Here is a 21,097-nt window from a genome sequence, read left to right as displayed (position 1 = left end):
GAAATTTATAGCAAAATTTTCTAGTATTGCCAAACCATTGACTGACCTGACCAGGAAGGGTGCGGATGTGTTGAATTGGTCTCCGGAGGCGGTTGCTTCCTTTCAGGAGCTGAAGCGTAGATTTACCTCCGCCCCGGTTCTGCGGCAACCTGATGTCTCACTCCCGTTCCAGGTAGAGGTGGATGCTTCTGAGATTGGTGCAGGTGCGGTGTTGTCCCAAAAGGATCCGATAACATCTAAAATGAATCCCTGTGCTTTCTTTTCCCGTAAGTTCTCTTCATCTGAACGTAACTATGATGTGGGGAATCGGGAACTGTTGGCCATGAAATGGGCATTTGAGGAGTGGAGACATTGGTTGGAGGGAGCCAAACATCAAGTTGTGGTCCTCACTGACCACAAAAATTTGATTTACCTAGAGTCGGCTAAACGCTTGAACCCTAGACAGGCTAGGTGGGCCTTGTTTTTTACACGTTTTGATTTTGTGGTCTCTTTCCTTCCTGGAACTAAGAATGTCAAGGCAGATGCCCTCTCTAGGAGTTTCTTTGCTGATTCTCCTGTGGTGACCAAGCCTGCCACCATCTTAGGCGAAGGGGTAGTTCTTTCTGCCATCTCGCCCGATTTGAGACTTGCTCTGCAAGAGTTCCAGGAGGACAAACCTGAGCGTTGCCCCAGTGGAAAGTTGTATGTTCTTGACCAGTGGAAGAAGAGAGTGATGTCTGAAGTTCATTGCTCTGCATTGGCTGGTCATCCAGGTATTTTTGGTACAAGAGATCTGGTGAGTCACTCTTTTTGGTGGCCCACCTTGTCTCATGATGTCAGGAATTTTGTGCAGTCCTGTGGGACTTGCTCCCGGTCTAAATCTTGTTCTCGCTCTAGTGGGTTGTTGATGCCTTTGCCGGTCCCCAGGAGGCCATGGACCCATATTTCAATGGATTTCATTTCTGATATGCCGGTCTCTCAAAGAATGACTGTTATTTGGGTGATTTGTGATAGGTTCTCTAAGATGGTTCATCTTGTACCACTCCCTAAGTTGCCATCTTCCTTTGAGTTGGTGCCTCTGTTTTTGCAACAGGTGGTTCGCTTGCACAGGATTCCTGAGAACATTGTATCTGACAGAAGAGTTCAATTTGTGTCTAAATTTTGGAGGACGTTCTGTTCCAAGTTGGGAATTCAGTTGTCCTTCTCCTCTGCTTTTCACCCTCAGACCAATGGGCAGACAGAGAGAACAAACCAGACCTTGGAGTCGTATTTGAGATGTTTTATTTCCGCTGATCAGGATGATTGGGTTTCATTTTTGCCCTTGGCCGAATTTGCTTTAAATAATAGAGCTAGTTCTGCCACTTTGATGTCACCTTTTTTTTGTAACTTTGGTTTTCACCCTCGATTTTCTTCAGGGCAGGTGGAGCCTTCTGCCTGCCCAGGTGTTGACACTGTGGTGGAGAGAATGCACCAGATCTGGGACCAAGTGGTGGATAAGTTATCTCTCTCCCAGGAAAAGGCCCAGAGGTTTTCCAATCGACATAGGACCATTGGTCCCCAGTTTAAGATTGGTGATATGGTGTGGTTATCATCAAAAAATATTGCTATGAAGGTGGCTTCTCCTAAGTTTAAGCCTAGATTTATTGGACCTTACAAGATTTTGGAGATTATTAATCCTGTCTCTTTTCGTTTGGCTCTTCCTGTCACATTTAAGATCCATAATGTGTTCCATAAGTCCTTGTTGAAGAGGTTTGTTGAGCCAGTTGTGCCTGAGGTGGCACCTCCGGACCCTGTATTGGTTGAAGGTAACTTGGTATATGAGGTAGAGAAAATTCTGGATTCCCGTCTGGCTAGACGGAGACTCCAGTATTTGGTTAAGTGGAAGGGTTATGGTCAGGAGGATAATTCCTGGGTCTCTGCCTCTGATATTCATGCCAAAAGATTGGTGCGTGCCTTTCATCGGGCTCACCCTGATCGCCCTGGTAGCGTTGTTGAGGGTTCGGTGACCCCTCCTCAAGGGGGGGTACTGTTGTGAGTTCATTTTCCCCTCCGTCACTGGGGCCTGGTGAACTCCCTTTTCTGGTGAAGGAAGGTAGTGAGCCTGATTATCAGGCACCTGGGACTAATGAAGACGATTGGCTGAGTGGAGTCACTGACTGGATTTAGGGCAGCCTGCGCCCTTTCTGCCCTGCGGGTGATTTCTCTGTGGACTCTTGGACACCAGTCTGATTCCTGCTCTCCTAAAGCTAAGTTTTCTGTTTTGCCTTTTTGCATCTAAGATTTGTTTTTTGTTTTTCTTGCTTTTTGGATTCTGCCACTCCCTGCTGGAGTGTGCAGTGTTCCTTGAGCTCTGTCTTCTGAAAGTACCTGAGTGCTGATTTAGTTTTTGAAGCTTAGTTGCTTCAGGGCCATTTTTATATCAGCTTGTTGGCTTTTGTCTCTGATAGGGTTTTGGCAGATTGCAGACAGCAGCCTTCCTATCCGTTCCTATCTAGGTAGTTTTTGGGCCCCGTCTTTGCTCAGCCTGTCTTTCTGTCTGTGTAAGTGTTTTCATCTTGCTTCACCGTCATTATATGTGGGGGGCTGCCTATTGCTTTGGGGTCTGCTCTGGGGCAGTTAGATTTCCCCTTTCCTTCTTTAGGCCTATGTATCTCTCCGGCTGTGATCGAGGGGTCTAGGTCATCGTAGGAACCCCCCACGGCTACTGCTAGTTGTGTTGATAGGTTCAGGGGTCTGCAATCTGATAGTTGCCAACTTCTCTGGTTTTCAGGACTTAGCTAGCATTTCTGTTTTTGCCTCCTACGGTGACTCAATCATAACAGTATCCGCAGCGGATTTGTTTTCTGCTGTGTTGTACAGTACCTTTATATTCAATGGCAAATGAAAAACGCAGTGCACACGCTGCGGATTTTTCCGTGCCGATTTGCTGCAGTTTTAATTACGCAGCATGTCACTTCTTTGTGCGGAATCCGCAGCGGTTTGACACCTGCTCCATTACCAGGAGTCAAAGTGCAGGGGAAAACCGCAGGCTAACCCGCAGGTAAAACGTAGGTCAGTTGACCTGTGGATTTAACGGTGGATTTACTTGCAAATTTAGCCAAATCTGCGTGGAAAAATCTGCAGCAGAATCCGCATTGTGTGCACACACCCTAACCCTAATCTCAGCCCTAACTCTAGCCCTATCCCTAATAGGAAAATGGAAATAAATACATTTTTTTAATTTTATTATTTTTACCTACCTAAGGGGGTGATAACAGGGGGTTTGATTTACTATTTATGGCGGGTTTTATGTTTGGCAGCTGTCGCACGCTAAAATTCGCTTTTTATTGTAAAAATAGTTTTTGCCTCACCACATTTTGAGAGCTATAATTTTTCCATATTTTGACCCACCGAGTCATGTGAGGTCTTATTTTTTGCGGGATGAGTTGACATTTTTATTGGTACCATTTTCAGGCACGTGACATTTTTTGATTGCTTTTTATTCCGTTTTTTGGGACGCAGAATGAACAAAAACCAGCGTTTCATGAATTTCTTTTGGGGGGGCGTTTACACCGTTCTGCGTGCGGTAAAATTGATAAAGCGGTTTTATTCTTTGGGTCAGTACGATTACAGTGATACCTCATTTATTCCTTTTTTATGTTTTGGCGCTTTTATACAATAAAAACAATTTTATATAAAAAAAATAATTAATTTTGCATCACTTTATTCTGCGAGCTATAACTTTTTTATTTTTTCACTGATGATGCTGTGTGGTGGCTCATTTTTTGTGGGACAAGATGATGTTTTCAGCAGTACCATAGTTATTTATATACGTTTTTTTGATCGCACATTATTGCACTTTTTGTTTGGCGGTATGATGATAAAGCGTTTGTTTTATGCTTTGATTTTTATTTTTTAAAGGGTTCACTAAAGGGATTAACTAGTGGGACAGTTTTATAGGGCAAGTGGTTACAGATGCGGCGATACTAAATATGTGTCCTTTTATTGGTTTTTTTTATTTCCAAAAAATGAATTTATTAGGGATTATTATTTTTTTTTTAATTTATTTAGGAATTTTTTATAAATTATTTTTACAGGTTTTTTCTGTTTCTTTTTTTTTACTTTATTTTATTGTCCCAGGGGGAGACATCACTATAAGGTGTCAGATCGCTAATCTGACAGTTTGGACAGCACTCTGTCAGATTGTCAGATCAGCGATCTGACAGGCACTGCACAGACTTCCTCAGAGCCTGCTCTTAGCAGGCACTGAGGAAACCGCCTCTCTGCAGGCCTCCATGGCCATATTGGATTCGGGAGACCCTCGGAGCGACGCAGCACATCGCATCACTCTGAGGGTCGCAGGGAAGCATGCTGGGAGCCCCATCCCCGCACGCTTCACTCCTATGCCCCCTGTACACTGCGATCATGTTTGATCGCAGTGTGCCAGGGGTTAATGTGCCGGGGGCTGTCTGTGACCGCCCCTAGCACATAGTGCCAGGTGTCAGCTGTAATAATCAGCTGACACCCGGGAGCGCCGCTGATCGCGATGACGTACTATTCCGTCCCCAGTGATACGGGCCTGGGTACCATGGACGGAATAGTACGTAAAATGTCAGAACGGGGTTAAATGTGCAATGAGGCCAAGTGTGAATTTCCCTTTAGCCCGAATTTTCAATTTGTATTAAAACTAATTTCAAGGAGGATTGTGATAAACTACAGGAAAAACATTACACCTGTGCCATGATATATCTCTAAGCTGTGCATGGCTGATGGCTGTAATATACATTTATTCACTCCTCTAGATGTGTTGGCATGGTTCGAGCCCTGATTTCATGGATTCACTCCACGTCATAAATTCCATTATGTTTTCGATCCTGAGGAATTCAGATTACTGCACAATCTCTCCTGAAATGGGGCGCTAATACTTACTCTACTCTTCTGGTGAGGACTCATAGTAGCTCCAATTGTTATGAATGAGTCACCGGAGGAGGAAAAAACAAAAATGCAAGCTAAGTCCAGAAAACCGGAGAGGTTGGTAGCTAGCAGATTGCAGACCCCTGAGCTTATCAACAACAACTAGCAGTAGCCGTAGAGCGTGCCTACGTTGATCCTAGACGCCTTGTCACGGCCGGAGAACTAAATAAGCCTAAAGAAAGAAAGGGGAAATATAAATTGCCCCAGAGCAGACCCCAAAGCAATAGACAGCCCCCAACATGTATTGACGGTGAAAAAAGATGAAAACACAAACACAGACAGAAAGACAGGCAGAGCAAACGATGGGGCCCTCGCTAACTAGAAAGGACAGGAAAGAAAAGCAACTGTCTGCAATCACGCAAAAACCCTGCCAAAAATAATGTTCAACACGTCTGATAGAAAAGGCCCTGAAGTCGCTAGACTTCAAAAGCACTATATCAGCACTCAGGTATATTCTGAAAACTGAGCAAAGAGATCAACTGATCAGAGACAAAAATGGAATTCAGCCATTCCCAGCCAGGGCTGGCTGAACACAAAAACTAAGTAAACCAGACAAAATCTCATGGAACAATAGCAGAGCAAAAACTTAGCTTTGGAAGACAGGAACTGAACTGGAGGCCAGAGCTCAGAGCAGAGAAAATCACCAGCAACCCTACAGGGCTTCAGCTGCCTTATATCCACTCAGAGATTCCGGATGTCCAATCGCAATCCACCTGTTCAGGTGACAGGTCTCTCCCATCCAAATCAGTTTTACCACCTCCTTTCACCAGCAGAGGGAGTTCATCGGACATCAAAGGTGAACGAGAAAATGAGCTCATAACACCAATGGTCCATCATAAATGAGTACAACTCTGGTTTATTGTTGGAGTTCTCCCCTCGCACATACGTTGCTGTTGGAGATGTAACATATTTTATTCTATATCTTGTTTTACCTGTTCATTCTGTATAATAGTTTGATTGTGGTGGGATTGATCTGCCTCTCTTATGTGCGTCTGTAACTCCCTGATAGTCTTAAAAAAAAGCTCTCCATTGCCTCTTCCAAATGCCTTAAATCTCAAGGTCTAAGGGGTAAGGTTTCTCCTTGTGGAGAGTGACATGCCAGCTCTGGCTTTTGTCAAGGTAAGGAGGCTTATTCACCATGCAGTGCTCCTCTGGGAAAATAATATGCAAATTGCCTCTTCAGAGAAGAGGACTTGAACTCTATAGCGCCACCTGTTGGTAGTAGCGTTCCTACAAGTCACAATCAACCCTTTAACGAGTCTTGTAATATGACCAAGGATAAAAGCCAAATCAGAATCTCAATTTGCAGACACGGTGTTTCGAGCTATTAGCCCTCTTCAGTGCAAAGTATGAGAACTGATTTGGCTAGGTGAGAGGCTCTGGACTGAGGTCTAATCATATAATCGTAGAGTTGGAAGGGACCTCCAAGGCCATCTGGTCCAACCCCCTGCTCAAAGCAGGATTCGCTAAATCATCCCAGTCAGATGTCTGTCCAGCCTCTGTTTGAAGACTTCTAGTCTAAGGGGTAAAGTTTCTCCTTGTGGAGAGTGACATACTAGCACTGGCTTGTCAACAGGCGGCGCTATAGAGTTCAAGTCCTCTTCTTCTCTGAAGAGGCAATTTGCATATTAAATCTCAAGGGAACCTGTCAGCAGGATTGTGCACAGTAACCTACAGTGTCAGGTAAGCACCATTATACTGATTACAATTGATACCTGGTGATGAAATCCGTCTTGTGGTTGTTGTTTAATTTCAAAATGGTTTTTATTGAAATTTTCATAATTCAAATGAACATTAGACTGTAAATCATATTCCCTCACAGGGGAATTTTAACTTGTCATGACATACATATAATCTAACGGGGAAAGACAAGACAATTACAACAGTAGGGAAATACAATAGAGAAAAGAAGCATTGAATCCATGGTGTGAACGAAAACATCATTGGTATCCTTTTGATAGCCCAGTGTCACTGATTATTCCAGTCCCATCTCTTCTATATTATTGTTCCAGAGCAAATACACAGCGGTTATCTACTGCATTTCCAGGTCCTGATCTCAACTCCCCATCCCCATAGTTCGGAGGTATTATGGTGATATGCGCAGGATCTGGTCTAATTGCATATTAGATTCCACCTCCATCCATGGCCCCAACGTTTAAAGAACGGATCCCACTTGTCATTTCTGGTTGCTTCAATGCGTTCATATAGCATAAAATTATTCATCCTTTCTTTACCGAGCAATAGTGACAATGTTGGGGATTTCCATTTTGCTGCTATATAGATTTTGGTAGCCATGAAAAGATAATTTACCAATCTGTAGAGGCCTCTAGGGAGGGATGGGTGTTTCGCCCCAAGGAGGAAAACCAAGGGATCTAGAGGGATTTTCTTGCCTATTAATTGATCCACGATGAGTCCCACTGTGCGCCAAAGGTCTGAGACCCCCGGACATGTCCACCAGCTGTGTTTCATGTCCCCCAGTTGTCCACAACCTCTATAACACATAGCTGATATATTTGGGTATATACTATGAAGTTTGGTTGGGACCAGGTAGCTTCTGTGGAGAACTTTCAATGAAGTCTCCACCAGGGATGACTGGTGGCTTCCCCTGGACAACGTGTCGCAGCAGAACCTCCAATCCTTTAGTGGTAAATCAAATCCCATCTCTTCCTCCCATTGTATCATAAATTTAAATTTTTTTCATCATGAGGAGGGTTAATAATTGAGTATACTAAAGATATTTCTCCCCTGCCCATTGGGTCGGTAATACATTTTTGCTCAAAACTAGACATATGCAAGGGTTGTTCATTTGGGCGAAGACTATAGACTAAGTGAAGTACCGCGTTAATACGCATGGTCTCTCTGATCGGAGGTTCATATTTTCAAATAAATTCCTGTCTATTTAGTAAAATATTGAATGGGGAGCACAAATGCTTCAATGTAATGATCTCCCGTAGGATCCACCATGTAAACATGTTTTGGTTGAGGCCTGGTAAGAACATTGGGTTGCATATAATGGAGGTCAGAGGGGAAGGTTCAGATTGTAGCTTATATTTGAATCTAGCTTTCCTCCACAGGATAAGAGAATGGGCTGTAAAGGGAGCCGTTAATATTATACCCTTTGGAATTTTTTCCATGGACCACATCAGCCCAGGTAGCGAGAATGGTTTAACGAGGTGAGACTCCAAGTGGACCCATCTTGGTTTAGTATTGTGGGAGCAGACATTCATCAATTGTGCTATCTGTGCAGACTTAAAGTATGGGCAGAGTCACACTGGTGTATTTCTCCTGCGATAGTCGCATCGCACTGAACGGACTGGCCGGCACCTCTCCTGACCTGAGCATGACAGCATGATGGATTACTATGCAGCTGTCAAGCTCAGGTCAGGAGAGCAGACAGCCAGTGCGAGTTTTACAATCCGATTCTCAGACCAAAAATTTGGCAGTGTGACTCTGCCCTAAAGTGCAAAATTTGGAAGTGATATACCCCCTAGTTTTCTATTAAAAACATTATTTTTTGTGAAATTCTAGCTTTCTTTCCTTGCCATATGAATCTGGCAATAGCAGAGTGAATTTTAGAGAATGTCCTGGCTGGTATAGCTATCGGTAAGGATCGGAAAAGGTATAAGAATCTTAGCAAAGATACCATTTTTGTGTGTATTCTGCCCAGCCAGGATTAGTTCAATGCAGACCACCTAGTCAGATCAGTTTGAAGGTTCTGCGTAAGTGGTGCATAGTTCCACTTAAAGAGGGTCAACCTACAGTATTTGTTGTTAACACCTAGATTACGTTAAGTAGTGTTCTTTTCTTGTAAATTTGAAGTTGGAAATAATATTGTCTTGAATATCTTTTGGGGTATTTAAAGAGGAAGGGGGGGATTGTTAAAAAGGTACTACTGGCCTCTCAGATCCTCAATATTAATCTGACCTGACAGCAAAATGACCATAGTTGCCCATAGGATATGTAATCCACTTGCCGAAGTCACAATAACATGTATGGGTATAACATCCTTTTCTTATAAGCACCACTTATTTGTACCATATAAATGAGATCATGTACATACTATTCATCCTATGGACAACTACAGTCATTTTGCTATCAGGTCAGATTAATATTGAGGATCTGAGAGGCCAGTAGTACCTTTTTAACAACCCCCCCCTTTTCTGTTCGTCGGTTAAACGGCACTTCCGGCACAGTGGTACCCCTTTGTTTTTGTTTGACTAATTTGGCTTTTTACAATTTTAACTAAAAAAAAGTAAAGTTTAAGGGTATGTGCATACATTGCGGATTCCAGTGTGGATTTTTCCGCGCAGATTCTGCAGAATCCGCAGGTAAAATGAACTGCGTTTTACCTGCGGGTTTTCTGCGGAATTCGCCTGCATTTTTACACCTGCGGATTCCTATAATGGAATAGGTGTAAAAACGCTGCGGAATCCGCACAAATAATTGACATGCTGTGGAAAATAAACAGCTACGTTTCCGCGTGAAATTTGCACAGCGATTTTTGTTTTCCATAGGTTTACATGGTACTGTAAACCGCATGGAAAACTTCTGTGGATCTGCAGGGCCAAATCCGCTGCAGATGCGCAGCCAAATCCACAATGTGTGCAAAAACCCTTAATATCCACCTTGCTACATAGATAATCCAATAATTAGCCCCTATGGTATATCCTGGCCCCCGTGTGTCAAATTCCTAGCTCCAGCCGTATGTTCTCCCATCCTGCCCTCATGAGAATCCATTCTGCCCCCATGTTATGTCCCATCCTGCCCAATCTGTCCCATGGTCCTGCCCCATCTGTCTCCATCGTATCCATCCTGCCCCATCTATCTCCATCGTATCCATCCAGCCCCATCTGTCTCCATCGTATCCATCCAGCCCTATGATCTTGCCCCATCTGTCTCCAATCCTGCCCCATCTGTCTCCATTCTGCCCCATGATCCTGCCCCCTGCATCTCCAATCCTGCCCAGTGTCTCCAATCCTGTCCCCATGCTCCATTCTGCCCCAGGACAGGATGGAGACACATGGTCCATGTGTCTCCATCCTGCCGGTGAAACACATTGCAAGATTTGCCGCTTTAAATTAAAAAAAACAAACAAAAAACTTTCTCTTTACCTGGCCACGATCATGCGACGAAACTCCCAGCCTCCAGGCTTTTCAAGCACGCACTCGCCGGCCAATGACAATGATGCCGTCCACTGGTGACGTGCGCACTGATGTCAGCTGCCAGCCTCCGATTGGCTGGCGGCTTTAACCATTGCCATGCGGGCCCGCAAGGCAATAGAGTAGTAACTGAACCTGCATCTCCAACGCAAGTTCAGTTACTACACCGGGTCCAGCAGAATCTGCCTCCCCCACTCTTCAGGGACGCACTGCCGCCTGAGGCAAAGTGCTCAACTTGCCTCATGGTAGGTGGGGCCCTGAGTATAATATATACCAGACATGGGCAGAGATCAGATATACTATGCACACAATAACCTCTACATACTTGTAATCTCTGATGTCTGTTCACACAGTATGCCACATAGAGTATATAGGAGAATACATGACTGGTATATAATATACTGTGACTAGAGACATCTGATGTTATATAGCAATGTGTATTTTTTAACACATGATGTCTGTATCACAGTAGATGATACACCAATCTGTATAGTGGATGTGATATATTATTTGCACAGATGTACACTGGACTGATCACACCTGGAGCTGTCCACAGGACCTCACACATTATATATGGAGTCATATGTTATAGGCAGACGTGTGATCAGTCAGTGCAGAATCCTGTATAGTGATGTCTGTGGTCTCTTTTGCTGAGACTCAGTGTGATTTATTGAACCAGACTGAACTTTTCACACTGACAGGACGACCCTAATCTGCATCAATGTTCAGACTGCAGTAACTCACACTGAGCCCCAACAGAAGGGCCACCGACTGGACACTATACAATTCCGTGTGATGAGATGAGCAGCGTCCTGCTGCCCCCCTCACTGCAGACCTCCTGAGTCCTGACCTGACTTTTCCACTGAGGTATCCGATCAGCAGGCTGATCTCTCTCCGGCAGACTGAAGCAGACAGCAGTGCCAGGCGCGCTGTGACGTCACTTCAGAGATGAAGCCACACAGCATGCAGGGGGTGTGTCTGCATCTCTGTCATGTGGCCAGGACAGCAGAATACATATTCAAAGGTAACAGTGTGTTCCCCTGGCCCAGGCCACCCCTGAGCTAGCAGTGGCTTAATTGTAGGTGCTGAGAGTAGCAGAGCATATATACCACCCCCTCTGCACAGCAGCTGCCTGCCACCTGAGGCAACATGCTCAACTTGCCTCATTATAAGTGCGCCCCTGCTTGACATGCATCGAGTGATGGGACTACTGTCTCATCATCGGCGAATGCTGTCACTGTCATATGTGACAGCATTCATAGCCGGATGGGAGCAGTATTCCCATCGCACAATGCCTGGCCACACAGACCTGCACACAACAGCACACACACAGGGACACATGCACACATACAGACATGCAGACCCCCACACACTGACACGCACATAGTCTCTGCCCACATTCCGCCCACACACTATTCCTCCTCCCGATCTGCAGCGTTTCTCGCACCCACATCTGCAACAAATCCGCAGATCTTTTTACATCTGCGGTTTTGCTGAGGATATGCCTGACTCAGTGGAAGTCAATGGGTGCTGAAACACTGCAGATCCACGAAAAGAATTGACTTGCTGCGGAAAAAAAACACTGCGCAGATTTTTCCACAGCATGTGCACAACAAACCCAAATTTCCCATTCACTAACATTGGTTGCACTGCGGATTTGATGTTGCGGATCCGCATCTAAATCTGCAATATGTGCACATAGCCTAACAATGCCTGAGTGACTAGGTGGTTCCTAATACTTCAGGATTTAAAAGTCCATGTGGAACATAGGCCAGGGAAATTGCATGGCAATGCTGACGCTCTATTGAGAGTCCACTGTTTGATGTCCAAAAGTGCCAATCCACCTGGGTCTGGGCTGGGGGTATGTAAGATGGCCGCCGGACGGTCCTTGAGGGGACATATGTATCATTGCAGTTGGTTGCTTTGGTGATGTGAGCTCGGAAAGTGTGCTCCAGCACATATAGTGCTGCGAGAATCATTAAGCCATTCCAGGGCCAGGTTTTAACAGCAGTCAAGAGATGGGTGGGAATGACTGCTCACAGATCCTCACTCCAGGGGCGTGATTTGGCAGATAAACTAGAGACTGAATGTCTCATTCAGTGTCTGTGACTGGAGGTATGAAGGTCTCCAGTGTGTTTGCTATAGACACTGACCTGAGTGGGCAGACTTCAAGTGCTATATAGACTTTTTTTTCTGTTTGCTTTCACTTTATGCCGCAGAAAGCTATCTTCTTTTGCTTTCTTGTGCTTAAGCAGGTTTATGAAGCTAATAAACCTGACTCGACATTTTTATGAAACCGCTTCTTGTGCCTACCTCAACCGCAGCTGAGTGAGTACAAAACCCTACATTGGGGATCATCTCAGGGTTAGCAAGACCCATGGTTCCGGTATAAAAAAAACAAACAAAAGCACTTCCCTGGAGTTTTCCTCTCCAGACACTGAACACTGCTGCCTTTGGAGGCCAGCTACTTAAGCCCTAGAACATACACTGGGATGGAGATAGGGTGGACATCCTCCCACCAACTCTATGGATGTCTATATATAAAAGCCAGCCCGTTATGTAAATTAGATTAACCCCTTCACTTAGTATGCCGGAGGAAAAATTTATACGATGAAATAACCTTAAGTGAGCCCCAGGAATGCGAGTCACGATACCAATGAAACAGCACTAGCATGTAACGCGAGTATGAGTGTTTTTATTTTAAAGAGGTCCAACATGAGGAATGAGAAGGGGTTGTCCTAGTAGTGGACAACCTTTTTAAGAAGATAAAATTTTCGGTTAAAGCATTTCCAACATTCTGAACATATAAAAAGGCTTCTACCATGTGTGACCTCTCTGAAGTTCATTAAGAGTTAATTTCCATGTAAAACATTTCCCACATTAAGAACATGAAAAAAGCTTCTCCCCTGTGTGACTGCTCTGGTGACTAAGAAGAAATGATTTCTTCACAAAACATTTTCTACATTCTGAACATGAAAAAGGCTTCTCCCCCGTGTGAGTTATCTGATGTTTGGCAAGACCTGATTTATCTGTAAAACATTTTCCACATTCTGAACATGAAAAAGGCTTCTCCCCTGTGTGGGTTCTTAGGTGTATAATAACATTTGATTTCTGGTTAAAACATTTCCCACATTTTAAACATGAAAAAGGCTTCTCCCCTGTGTGAGTTCTCTGGTGGCTATCAAGATGCGCTTTCCTGTTAAAACATTTGCCATATTCTGAACAGGAAAAAGGCTTCTCCGCTGTGTGGGTTCTCTGGTGGCTATCAAGATGCGCTTTCCTGCTAAAACATTTCCCACATTTTAAACATGAAAAAGGCTTTTCCCCTGTGTGAGTTCTCTGGTGGCTATCAAGATGTGCTTTCATGTTAAAACATTTCCCACATTCTGAGCAGGAAAAAAGCTTCTCTCCTGTGTGACTTCTCTGATGTTTGATAAGACTTGACATCTGGTTAAAATGTTTTCCACATTCTGAACATGAAAATGTCTTCTCCCTTATGTGACTTCTCAGGTGCTTAACAAAATCTGATTTCTGGTTAAAACATTTCCCACACTTGGAACAAGAAAATCTATTCTCCTCTGTGTGAATTTTTTGATGTTTAAGAAAAGACTTTTCGAGAGGAAAACTATTTCCATATTCTGAACATGAAAATAGCTTCTTTGCTATAGCAGTTCGTTTCTTAATGCTTATTTTGTGACTTTGATTTTCCTTAGTAGTTGGTAATGAATCAGAAGACTGGACCAGTCTCATTGGATCAGATGACAGATTTTTGCTGTGAAGGGATGATGGTATATTTGGAGTAATGACATTCACTTCAATTATATCCCGTGGGATCTCAAGATCTCCTGATTTAAAAATTGAAGTTGTCAGCTGTCCCTCTGATCTCCTGGTACAGTCATCTACCAAGAATAAAACCAAATAATTATTTTTGAATTACATCCTTGAAATTTATATTTTTTAACATTTGTATTTAAACTATCTGTAAAAATGCAAGTAATGTTAAAAAAGTTTAATTATTCACCAAGATAATGACAATTCACAGTCTGATAGAAAACCTCATAGCATGAACCAGCGCATCGTGGTGTTCGGCTGTTTGTTTATACTTCCTCCCAAATATGGAACAAAAAGCCACCAAACAATGTTATATAGGTGAAAATTATAGCAATAAAACTTCTACTCTTCTCATGAAATAGAAGACACCACTCAGGTCCATCATCTGCCAGCGGAAAAACAGATTTCCACATTAGTGGCTCAAAGGCTCCTGAAAAGCTACATGGCTTCCATAAAGCAATCCAGCAATATTTGTCTCTCCCAAAGTCAAATCTCACCCTCGCTTCTAAGCCTTCCAATGTGCCCAAACCACATTTAACATCTATGTGTTTGGCATTACTATAGTGAAAAGAACCCACTTAATTTATGGTGTGTATCTTCTGGAGCACAATCTGGGAACTTTGTGTTGGGTAATAAAATGGCAAATGTGTAATTTTCACTCTCCAACATCCACTGCGTGCTAATTTCCAGAAAGTGTCTGTGAAGTCAAAATAGTCACTACTCCTATAGATTAATTCCATGAGGGTTACAATTTCCAAAATGGAGTCACTTTATTGGCTTTTCTACTGCTCTGGTTTTCTGCTATTTTGTCATATCAGGACTTCTGAAAATGGTGTGTCCCATTTTCTCTGTAATCTGCTCTGGCATTGTCTGCTTCTGTCACCAGGCGCCGCCTTATTTATTCTGCTGTAGGCACTGGTGAGGCAGGAGACATAGCAACCAGAAACTCTGGATGATGCAAGCTCTGTCATTCCAATAAGATTAGGGTGCCTGGGACCTGTAGTACCATCCAGTTTAGCAATATGGGTATGTGTGCTATCCAGTTGATGTAATCTGCTTTTTGCTTCGGCTAATTGGAAAGCATCAAATCCTACTAAAGCTTGAAACATATTGCCGGAAGCTGCCAGATACAGTCTTGTTCTCCTCTGCTTCAGTCCTCTGTGCTCAGCTCCTGCCTTGAGTATTTGTTTCTTGTTGTGACCCCGGCCTGTTTACTGACTACTCTTGCGTCTTCTGATTATGTATTTTCTATGTCCTCCTGGTTGTGACCCGGCTAGCTCACTATTCATTTTGCCATGTCACACCACAGAACAGCAAGTAAATTTAGAGCTCGGGCAATAGTTTCCATTTATTTAGACATTCAAGGAGAACTTTTTATAATAGTGCAGTGCTGAAGTGTCTTGAAATTTAGATTTCGGGCATTTGTAAGAGGCAAAGGAGACCTTTTTTAAAGACTACCAGGGAGTTACAGGTTCACATAAGTAAGGCAGGCCAATTCCTGTTACATCCTCAAGAACATATGTTTGAGGGGCAAGCTCCAACACTAAACAGCACTTGCATTCATTTATGGTGGACCATTGGAGCTACTATGAGTCCTGACCAGAAAAGTAGAAAAAGTATTAGTGCTTCCTATTTCAGTAGAGATTGAATCCTGAATTTCTTAGGATTGAAAATATTATGGAATTCATGACATGAGTTCAGGAAATCAGGGCTCGAGTCATGCCAACACATCTCCTGCTGGTGTGAACACATGTATATTACAGCCATCAGCCACGCACAGCTTAGAGACATATCATGGCACAGGTGTAATGTTTATGTAGTTTATCGCAATCCTGTTTGAATTAGTTGGTTTAAAAGAAATTGAAAAGTCAGGATAAAGGGAAACTCTGTTGTTATTGTACAGAAATTCACACTTGGTCTCACTGCACATTTACTGTTGTCGATCATAAAAGTGAAGTTTGGCCAGAAAGACTGGACCTGGTCTTGTAGGGACCATATGAGCACATTCAGCAGCACAGAGGGAGAGACGGCAGATTCATCCAATAAGATATCAGGGATCTAGGAAGGTGGTAGCATCATTACCCTCCATTTTCTCTAAGAAGCCCACCACAATGTTTTTCTTCAAGTGATTTTCTAACTTATCAGCACACTCTTCATAAGCCATCATATGGCTTTGTGGTTTACAGATATGAGCCGATAACTGTCAGCATATTCTAATTATTTCCAGGTTGTAAATTCAATAAAAAAGGGCGTTCAATGCCTAAAGTCTTTTGAACAGTTTTTGGTGGAGTAGAATATTGTAGTCTAGAGGCAAAATTGTTATCAGACTATTGTGATACGGCCGGACTACACCACCGATAAAGCAGCCACAGCCGGTGACTGAGAAGAATCTGTGACTTCCCTGTATTTAGTGGTTATTACTCACCTGGGTAGTCATATGTAGGAATCTCCTCTTTAAACCACTCATCACCCCTCACATATGTCTCTGTAGAATTAATATGGGTCAGACCTTTACCCTGAAACAAATATTGTAAAAGTCACAGACAGATGGAGAAGTCACATCTATGATCAGCTCTAATCCTGCCATCTCCACCGTTCTCATTACACAAGTATAAAACATATAATACTGGTGGATAAAACAAGACTGAGCACAAGATCTTCACAGCCGTCTACACATCATAGGGGAGATCTTATGACACCTTCTCTCCATCTACCTGATGATCCTGAGGAACATTGGGATCTTCTTGTTTACAGTCCTGTGGAAGAAGACGGGGACATCTCTCTGGTGTTGTACTCTTACTGGATAGAACTGGAGGAAAATCGTAGTTACTTACCGATAACGGTATTTCTCCGATCCCATGACGGCACCACGGAGAGAGGGGATCCGCCCCACGGGGACAGGAAACCTACCGATAAAAAGGCGGTACCTCTCTCCCGCATCAGTTGTTTTACAGAGCATTAATGGAACTTCAGCCTAATACTAACACAACACTTTAAGAAAAAGGAATTCCTATAATTATTAAACTGTGTAGAGGAGACACCACGTGACTTTTTGACTAACTTGTATTTACAATAAGTGCGCACCCCACGCGTGTAGGGAGGGAATATACGGGTGCCGTCATGGGATCGGAGAAATACCGTTATCGGTAAGTAACTACGATTTTCTCCTTCCCCCATGACGGCACCACGGAGAGAATTGCAGAGACTATCTATTAGGGGGGGACCACTGCCTCCAGCACCCTTCTACCAAAGGTTAGATTTGAGGAGGTGGCTAGGTCCAGCCGATAGTGGTTAAAGAAAGTTGAAGGAGAGGACCAAGTAGCAGCTCTACATATCTGCTCAATGGAGACGCCTGCTCTCTCTGCCCAGGAAGTTGACACCGCTCTTGTGGAATGGGCCGTTATTCTGCCTGGGATGTCCGCGCCTTCTGACGAGTACGACAAGGTGATGGCGTCCCTTATCCACCTCGCCAGCATGCTCTTTGATGCCTTCCGCCATTTCTTTGGCCCCTGGAAGCAGACAAAAAGAGCCCTATCCTTCCTGCACTCCCTGGTTGCCACTAAGTATTCCATTAGGCATCTCCTGACATCTAATGTATGCAAGGTTTCTTCTCCCTTGTTTTTGGGGTTGGGGCAAAATGAAGGGAGAGAGATTTCCTGGGTTCTGTGGAATCGGAACGCTACCTTCGGCAGATAGGCTGGGTCTGTTCTAAGTACCACCCTGTCGTCCAGAATCTGTGTGAATGGAGGAAAGGCCGACAGGGCCTGGATGTCGCTAATTGTACAGGCTAATGTGAGGGCTACCAAGAGGGAGGTCTTGAGAGATATTAACTTCAGTGGCGCTTTCTGCAAAGGCTCAAAGGGAGGCTTGGTCAGAGCTGAGAGTACTAAGTTTAGATCCCAGGGAGGGGTGTTTAGGGAAGACACGGGACTGGATCTACCGGCTGCCTTAATAAAGCTGGACACCCAACGATTCCCCGCCAAGTCACAGTTGTATAGGGCCCCCAGGGCTGCCACTTGAACCTTTAGTGTGCTGGTAGCTAGGCCTTGCTCTAAACCCCTTTGTAGGAACTCTAAGATGTTTGATATGGGTACCTTCCCCTTTGGACTAGCCTTTGATACTGAAAGGAACTTTCTCCAGTTCCTCCCGTACTGTTTAGTGGTTATCAGCTTCCTGCTTTGCAGTAGCATGGATACTAAATTTTGGGAGAAGCCTCTGTTGATTAATAGAGCCATTTCAAATTCCAGGCCGTCATGTGTAGATTCTCCGCCTGAGGGTGCAGTACTGGGCCCTGGGAGAGTAAGTTATCCGGGAGGACCCAAGGATTGGAGATGGACATTCTCCTCAGCCATGAGAACCACGTCCTTCTTGGCCAGAAGGGGGCTATTAGTATTACCCTCGCTTTGTCCTCCCGGATCTTCCTCAGAACTGACAGAATCAAGGCTATTGGTGGGAACGCATATGCAAGGGGAAAGTGCCAGGGGATCATAAGGGCATCCAGGGCTAACTGGTACCCGGATGGGTCTATGGAGCAGAATGTTTTCACCTTCCTATTCGTTTTGTTGGCGAATAGGTCCATGTTGGGTTTTCCCTATAGCTGTGTGATCTGATTGAAAACTTTCTGGTTCAGCTCCCATTCGCCCTGTCTCAGCTGTGTGCGACTTAAAAAGTCCGCCATCACGTTGTCTGACCCTTTTATGTGTAATGCCGATAGTGAGCCTAGGTTCCCTTCTGCCAAGTGGAAAATTGACTTTGTCACGTCCATAAGGGTACAGGATCTCCTGCCCCCCTGATGATTTAAGTAAGCCACTACCGTGCTGTTGTCCGAGAACACTCTTATGTGGTGGGCACTGAGGGAGTTTAGAAAATATATGAGGGCGCACTTCACCGCTAGTAGCTCCTTCATATTCGAGGAGGCTGCCTTTTCGTCCTCTGTCCAGACTCCTTGTGCTACATGGTTGTCCCAGTGAGCCCCCCACCCCCTGGGGCTTGCGTCTGTAGTAAGGATCTGCGAGACCGGTATCACCCAAGGAACCCCCCTGGCCAGGTTGAATGGTTCCGTCCACCACTGTAGAGAGCGAGCTGTTACAGGTGAGATGTTTAACTACCCTTCTAAATTCCCGTGAAGAGAAATTTCTGCCTCTAGTATCTCCCACTGGAGATCTCTTGTATGAGCTTGGGCCCACTGGAACGCTGGTAGGCAGGCTGTCATTGAGCCGAGCAAGGACATGGCCTTCCTGAGTGTCATTAGTGTCCGTGTCATTGCTCCTGTTGCTAGCTGCTCTATGTGTAGCCGTTTCCCTTCGGGGAGGCGGCACTCCTGCCTGATGGAATCTATAGTTATGCCCAAATATTCTTGCACCTGGCTCGGAATTAGCTGAGATTTTGGTAGGTTCAGCAGCCAACCTAGGTTGGACAAAGATTCCATAGTCTGGTTCAACTGGTCTCTGCAATGGCTCGGGGAGTTGCCTACTATGAGGAAGTCATCCAAGTATGGGACTATTAGGGCGTTCTGTTCCCTCAAATGTGCCATAACCTCCGATATGATTTTCGTGAATACTCTTGGGGTGATGACCAGCCCGAATGGGAGGGCTTTGAATTGGTAATGCTTTATTTCTCCCCCTATTGTGATTGCTAATCTGAGAAACTGGCGGTAGTCCGTGTGTATAGGGACGTGATAGTACACATCTTTTAGGTCGAGTACTGCCATGTAACAAGCTGGAAACAATATCTTTACTGCGGATTTTATTGTCTCCATCTTGAATGGAGGAATCACTATGCATTTGTTTAACCTTTTCAGGTTCACTATCGTCCTAAACGTCCCATCTGGTTTCTTCCGCAAGAAGATAGGGAATGGAAGCCTTATCCTTTTTCTTGGTGGGGGGACTTCCTGTAACACTGCTTTCTCCACCACGGTCTGAATCTCCTGTTGTACTGCAACTTGCTCTTCTCTCGACTGCCTCTGTGGGGGTCACTACGAAAGAGGGTTTGGGTAAGGTGTGGAATTTTAACTTCAGGCCTGTTTCTATAATGCTTAGGATCCAGGAACTGTCTGATATCTTTTCCCAGTCCGGGAAGAAGAGGCTCAATCTTCCCCCTACCTGGGAGACATCTTCATTGGGGTTGCTTCTTGTCAGCTGGCTTCCCGAACATGAACCCCTTCCCTTTGCCTCTTCTATCTTCCCACTTGTCCTGGGAGTTTTTAGGCGGCTTCCTCTGGATAAATTTCCTGCTACGAAAGCGTTTGAAGGGGAAATTGGATGGGTTAGGGAAAGACTTCTTTTTATCCCCTGCTTTCTCGAGTATATCGTCCAGTGTAGGTCCAAAAAGGAATTCCCCTTCACAGGGGATGGAGCACAGCTTTGTTTTTGTTTGCAGGTCTCCCATCCAGCACTTGAGCCATAGGGCTCTTTGTGCTGCATTCGAGAATGAGGCTGCCCTGGCTGTCAATCTGATTGAATTCCCAGATGCGTCTGCTAGAAATGCCGCTGCTCCCCTCATTAACGGGACGGAGTCCAGGATCGCTCCCCTTGTTGTTTTATTCCTTAGTTGGTCGTCCAGCCATACCATCAGGGCTCTGGCTGGGCAAGTGGCAGCTATAGCGGGTTTTAGTCCACCTCCGGCTGCTTCCCAGGCTCCTTTCAGGAATGTATCAGCTTTCTTATCCATAGGGTCTTTCAGTGTCCCCATGTCCTCGAACGGCAGGGCGAATTTTTTCGAAGCTTTCGCTATTGCTACATCCACTTTCGGTGCCTTGTCCCAAAACGAGCAGCTTGGCTCCTCAAAGGGGTATTTCCTTTTTGGTGCTAGGAGGCCCTTTTTCTCCAGCCTTTTCCACTCCCTCTGAATGAGCGACTGGATTTTATCGTTCATGGGAAAATACCTCCTCTTCTTCTGCTCCAGCCCACTAAACATGCCATCCTGGATGGTTCTCTTCGGCCTAATGTCTACAAGCCCCATAGTGGTTCTGATAGCCTTTACTAAATTATCCGTTTCTTCTATGGGGAAGTAGCTGCGACCTTCATCCTCAGAAGACGAGGAGCCGGATGACGGGCTATCTGTGTCTGATGACGAAGAACCACTTTCCCTTTCACTAGGGCCTGACTCGGGTTCCTTTCTTTTGCGTTTCTTATGCTTTTTTGCCCGCAGAGTTTTGACGGTGTTCTCTACCTGAT

The 21,097-nt window shown here is 44.6% G+C and overlaps 2 protein-coding genes across 14 annotated transcripts in view; one reads left to right on the top strand and one right to left on the bottom strand.

Moving 5' to 3' along the window:
* LOC141047286 (uncharacterized) overlaps nucleotides 1–21,097 on the bottom strand; it is a 527,896-nt gene that overhangs the window by 199,127 nt on the left and 307,672 nt on the right. For 10 of the 13 annotated variants that reach the window (XM_073542331.1, XM_073542332.1, XM_073542329.1 and 7 more), the window contains exons 5-7: nucleotides 16,637–16,731; nucleotides 16,348–16,438; nucleotides 12,767–13,990 (exon numbers count right to left, since the gene is read on the bottom strand). The exons of the other annotated variants lie outside the window; for them this stretch is intronic. In XM_073542331.1, the coding sequence (XP_073398432.1) occupies nucleotides 12,972–13,990; nucleotides 16,348–16,438; nucleotides 16,637–16,731 (1,205 nt within the window). In that variant the 3' untranslated portion in view covers nucleotides 12,767–12,971. Of the gene's footprint in view, nucleotides 1–12,766; nucleotides 13,991–16,347; nucleotides 16,439–16,636; nucleotides 16,732–21,097 lie in introns of those variants that run through there. 13 annotated transcript variants of the gene reach the window in all.
* LOC141047344 (uncharacterized) overlaps nucleotides 1–21,097 on the top strand; it is a 549,461-nt gene that overhangs the window by 456,812 nt on the left and 71,552 nt on the right. The window lies entirely within an intron of this gene.

Source organism: Dendrobates tinctorius, unplaced genomic scaffold (assembly GCF_039654945.1).
Source record: "Dendrobates tinctorius isolate UK_male_01 unplaced genomic scaffold, ASM3965494v1 ptg000126l, whole genome shotgun sequence".
NCBI lineage: Eukaryota > Metazoa > Chordata > Amphibia > Anura > Dendrobatidae > Dendrobates > Dendrobates tinctorius.
This window is presented reverse-complemented; position numbering and strand designations above follow the sequence as displayed.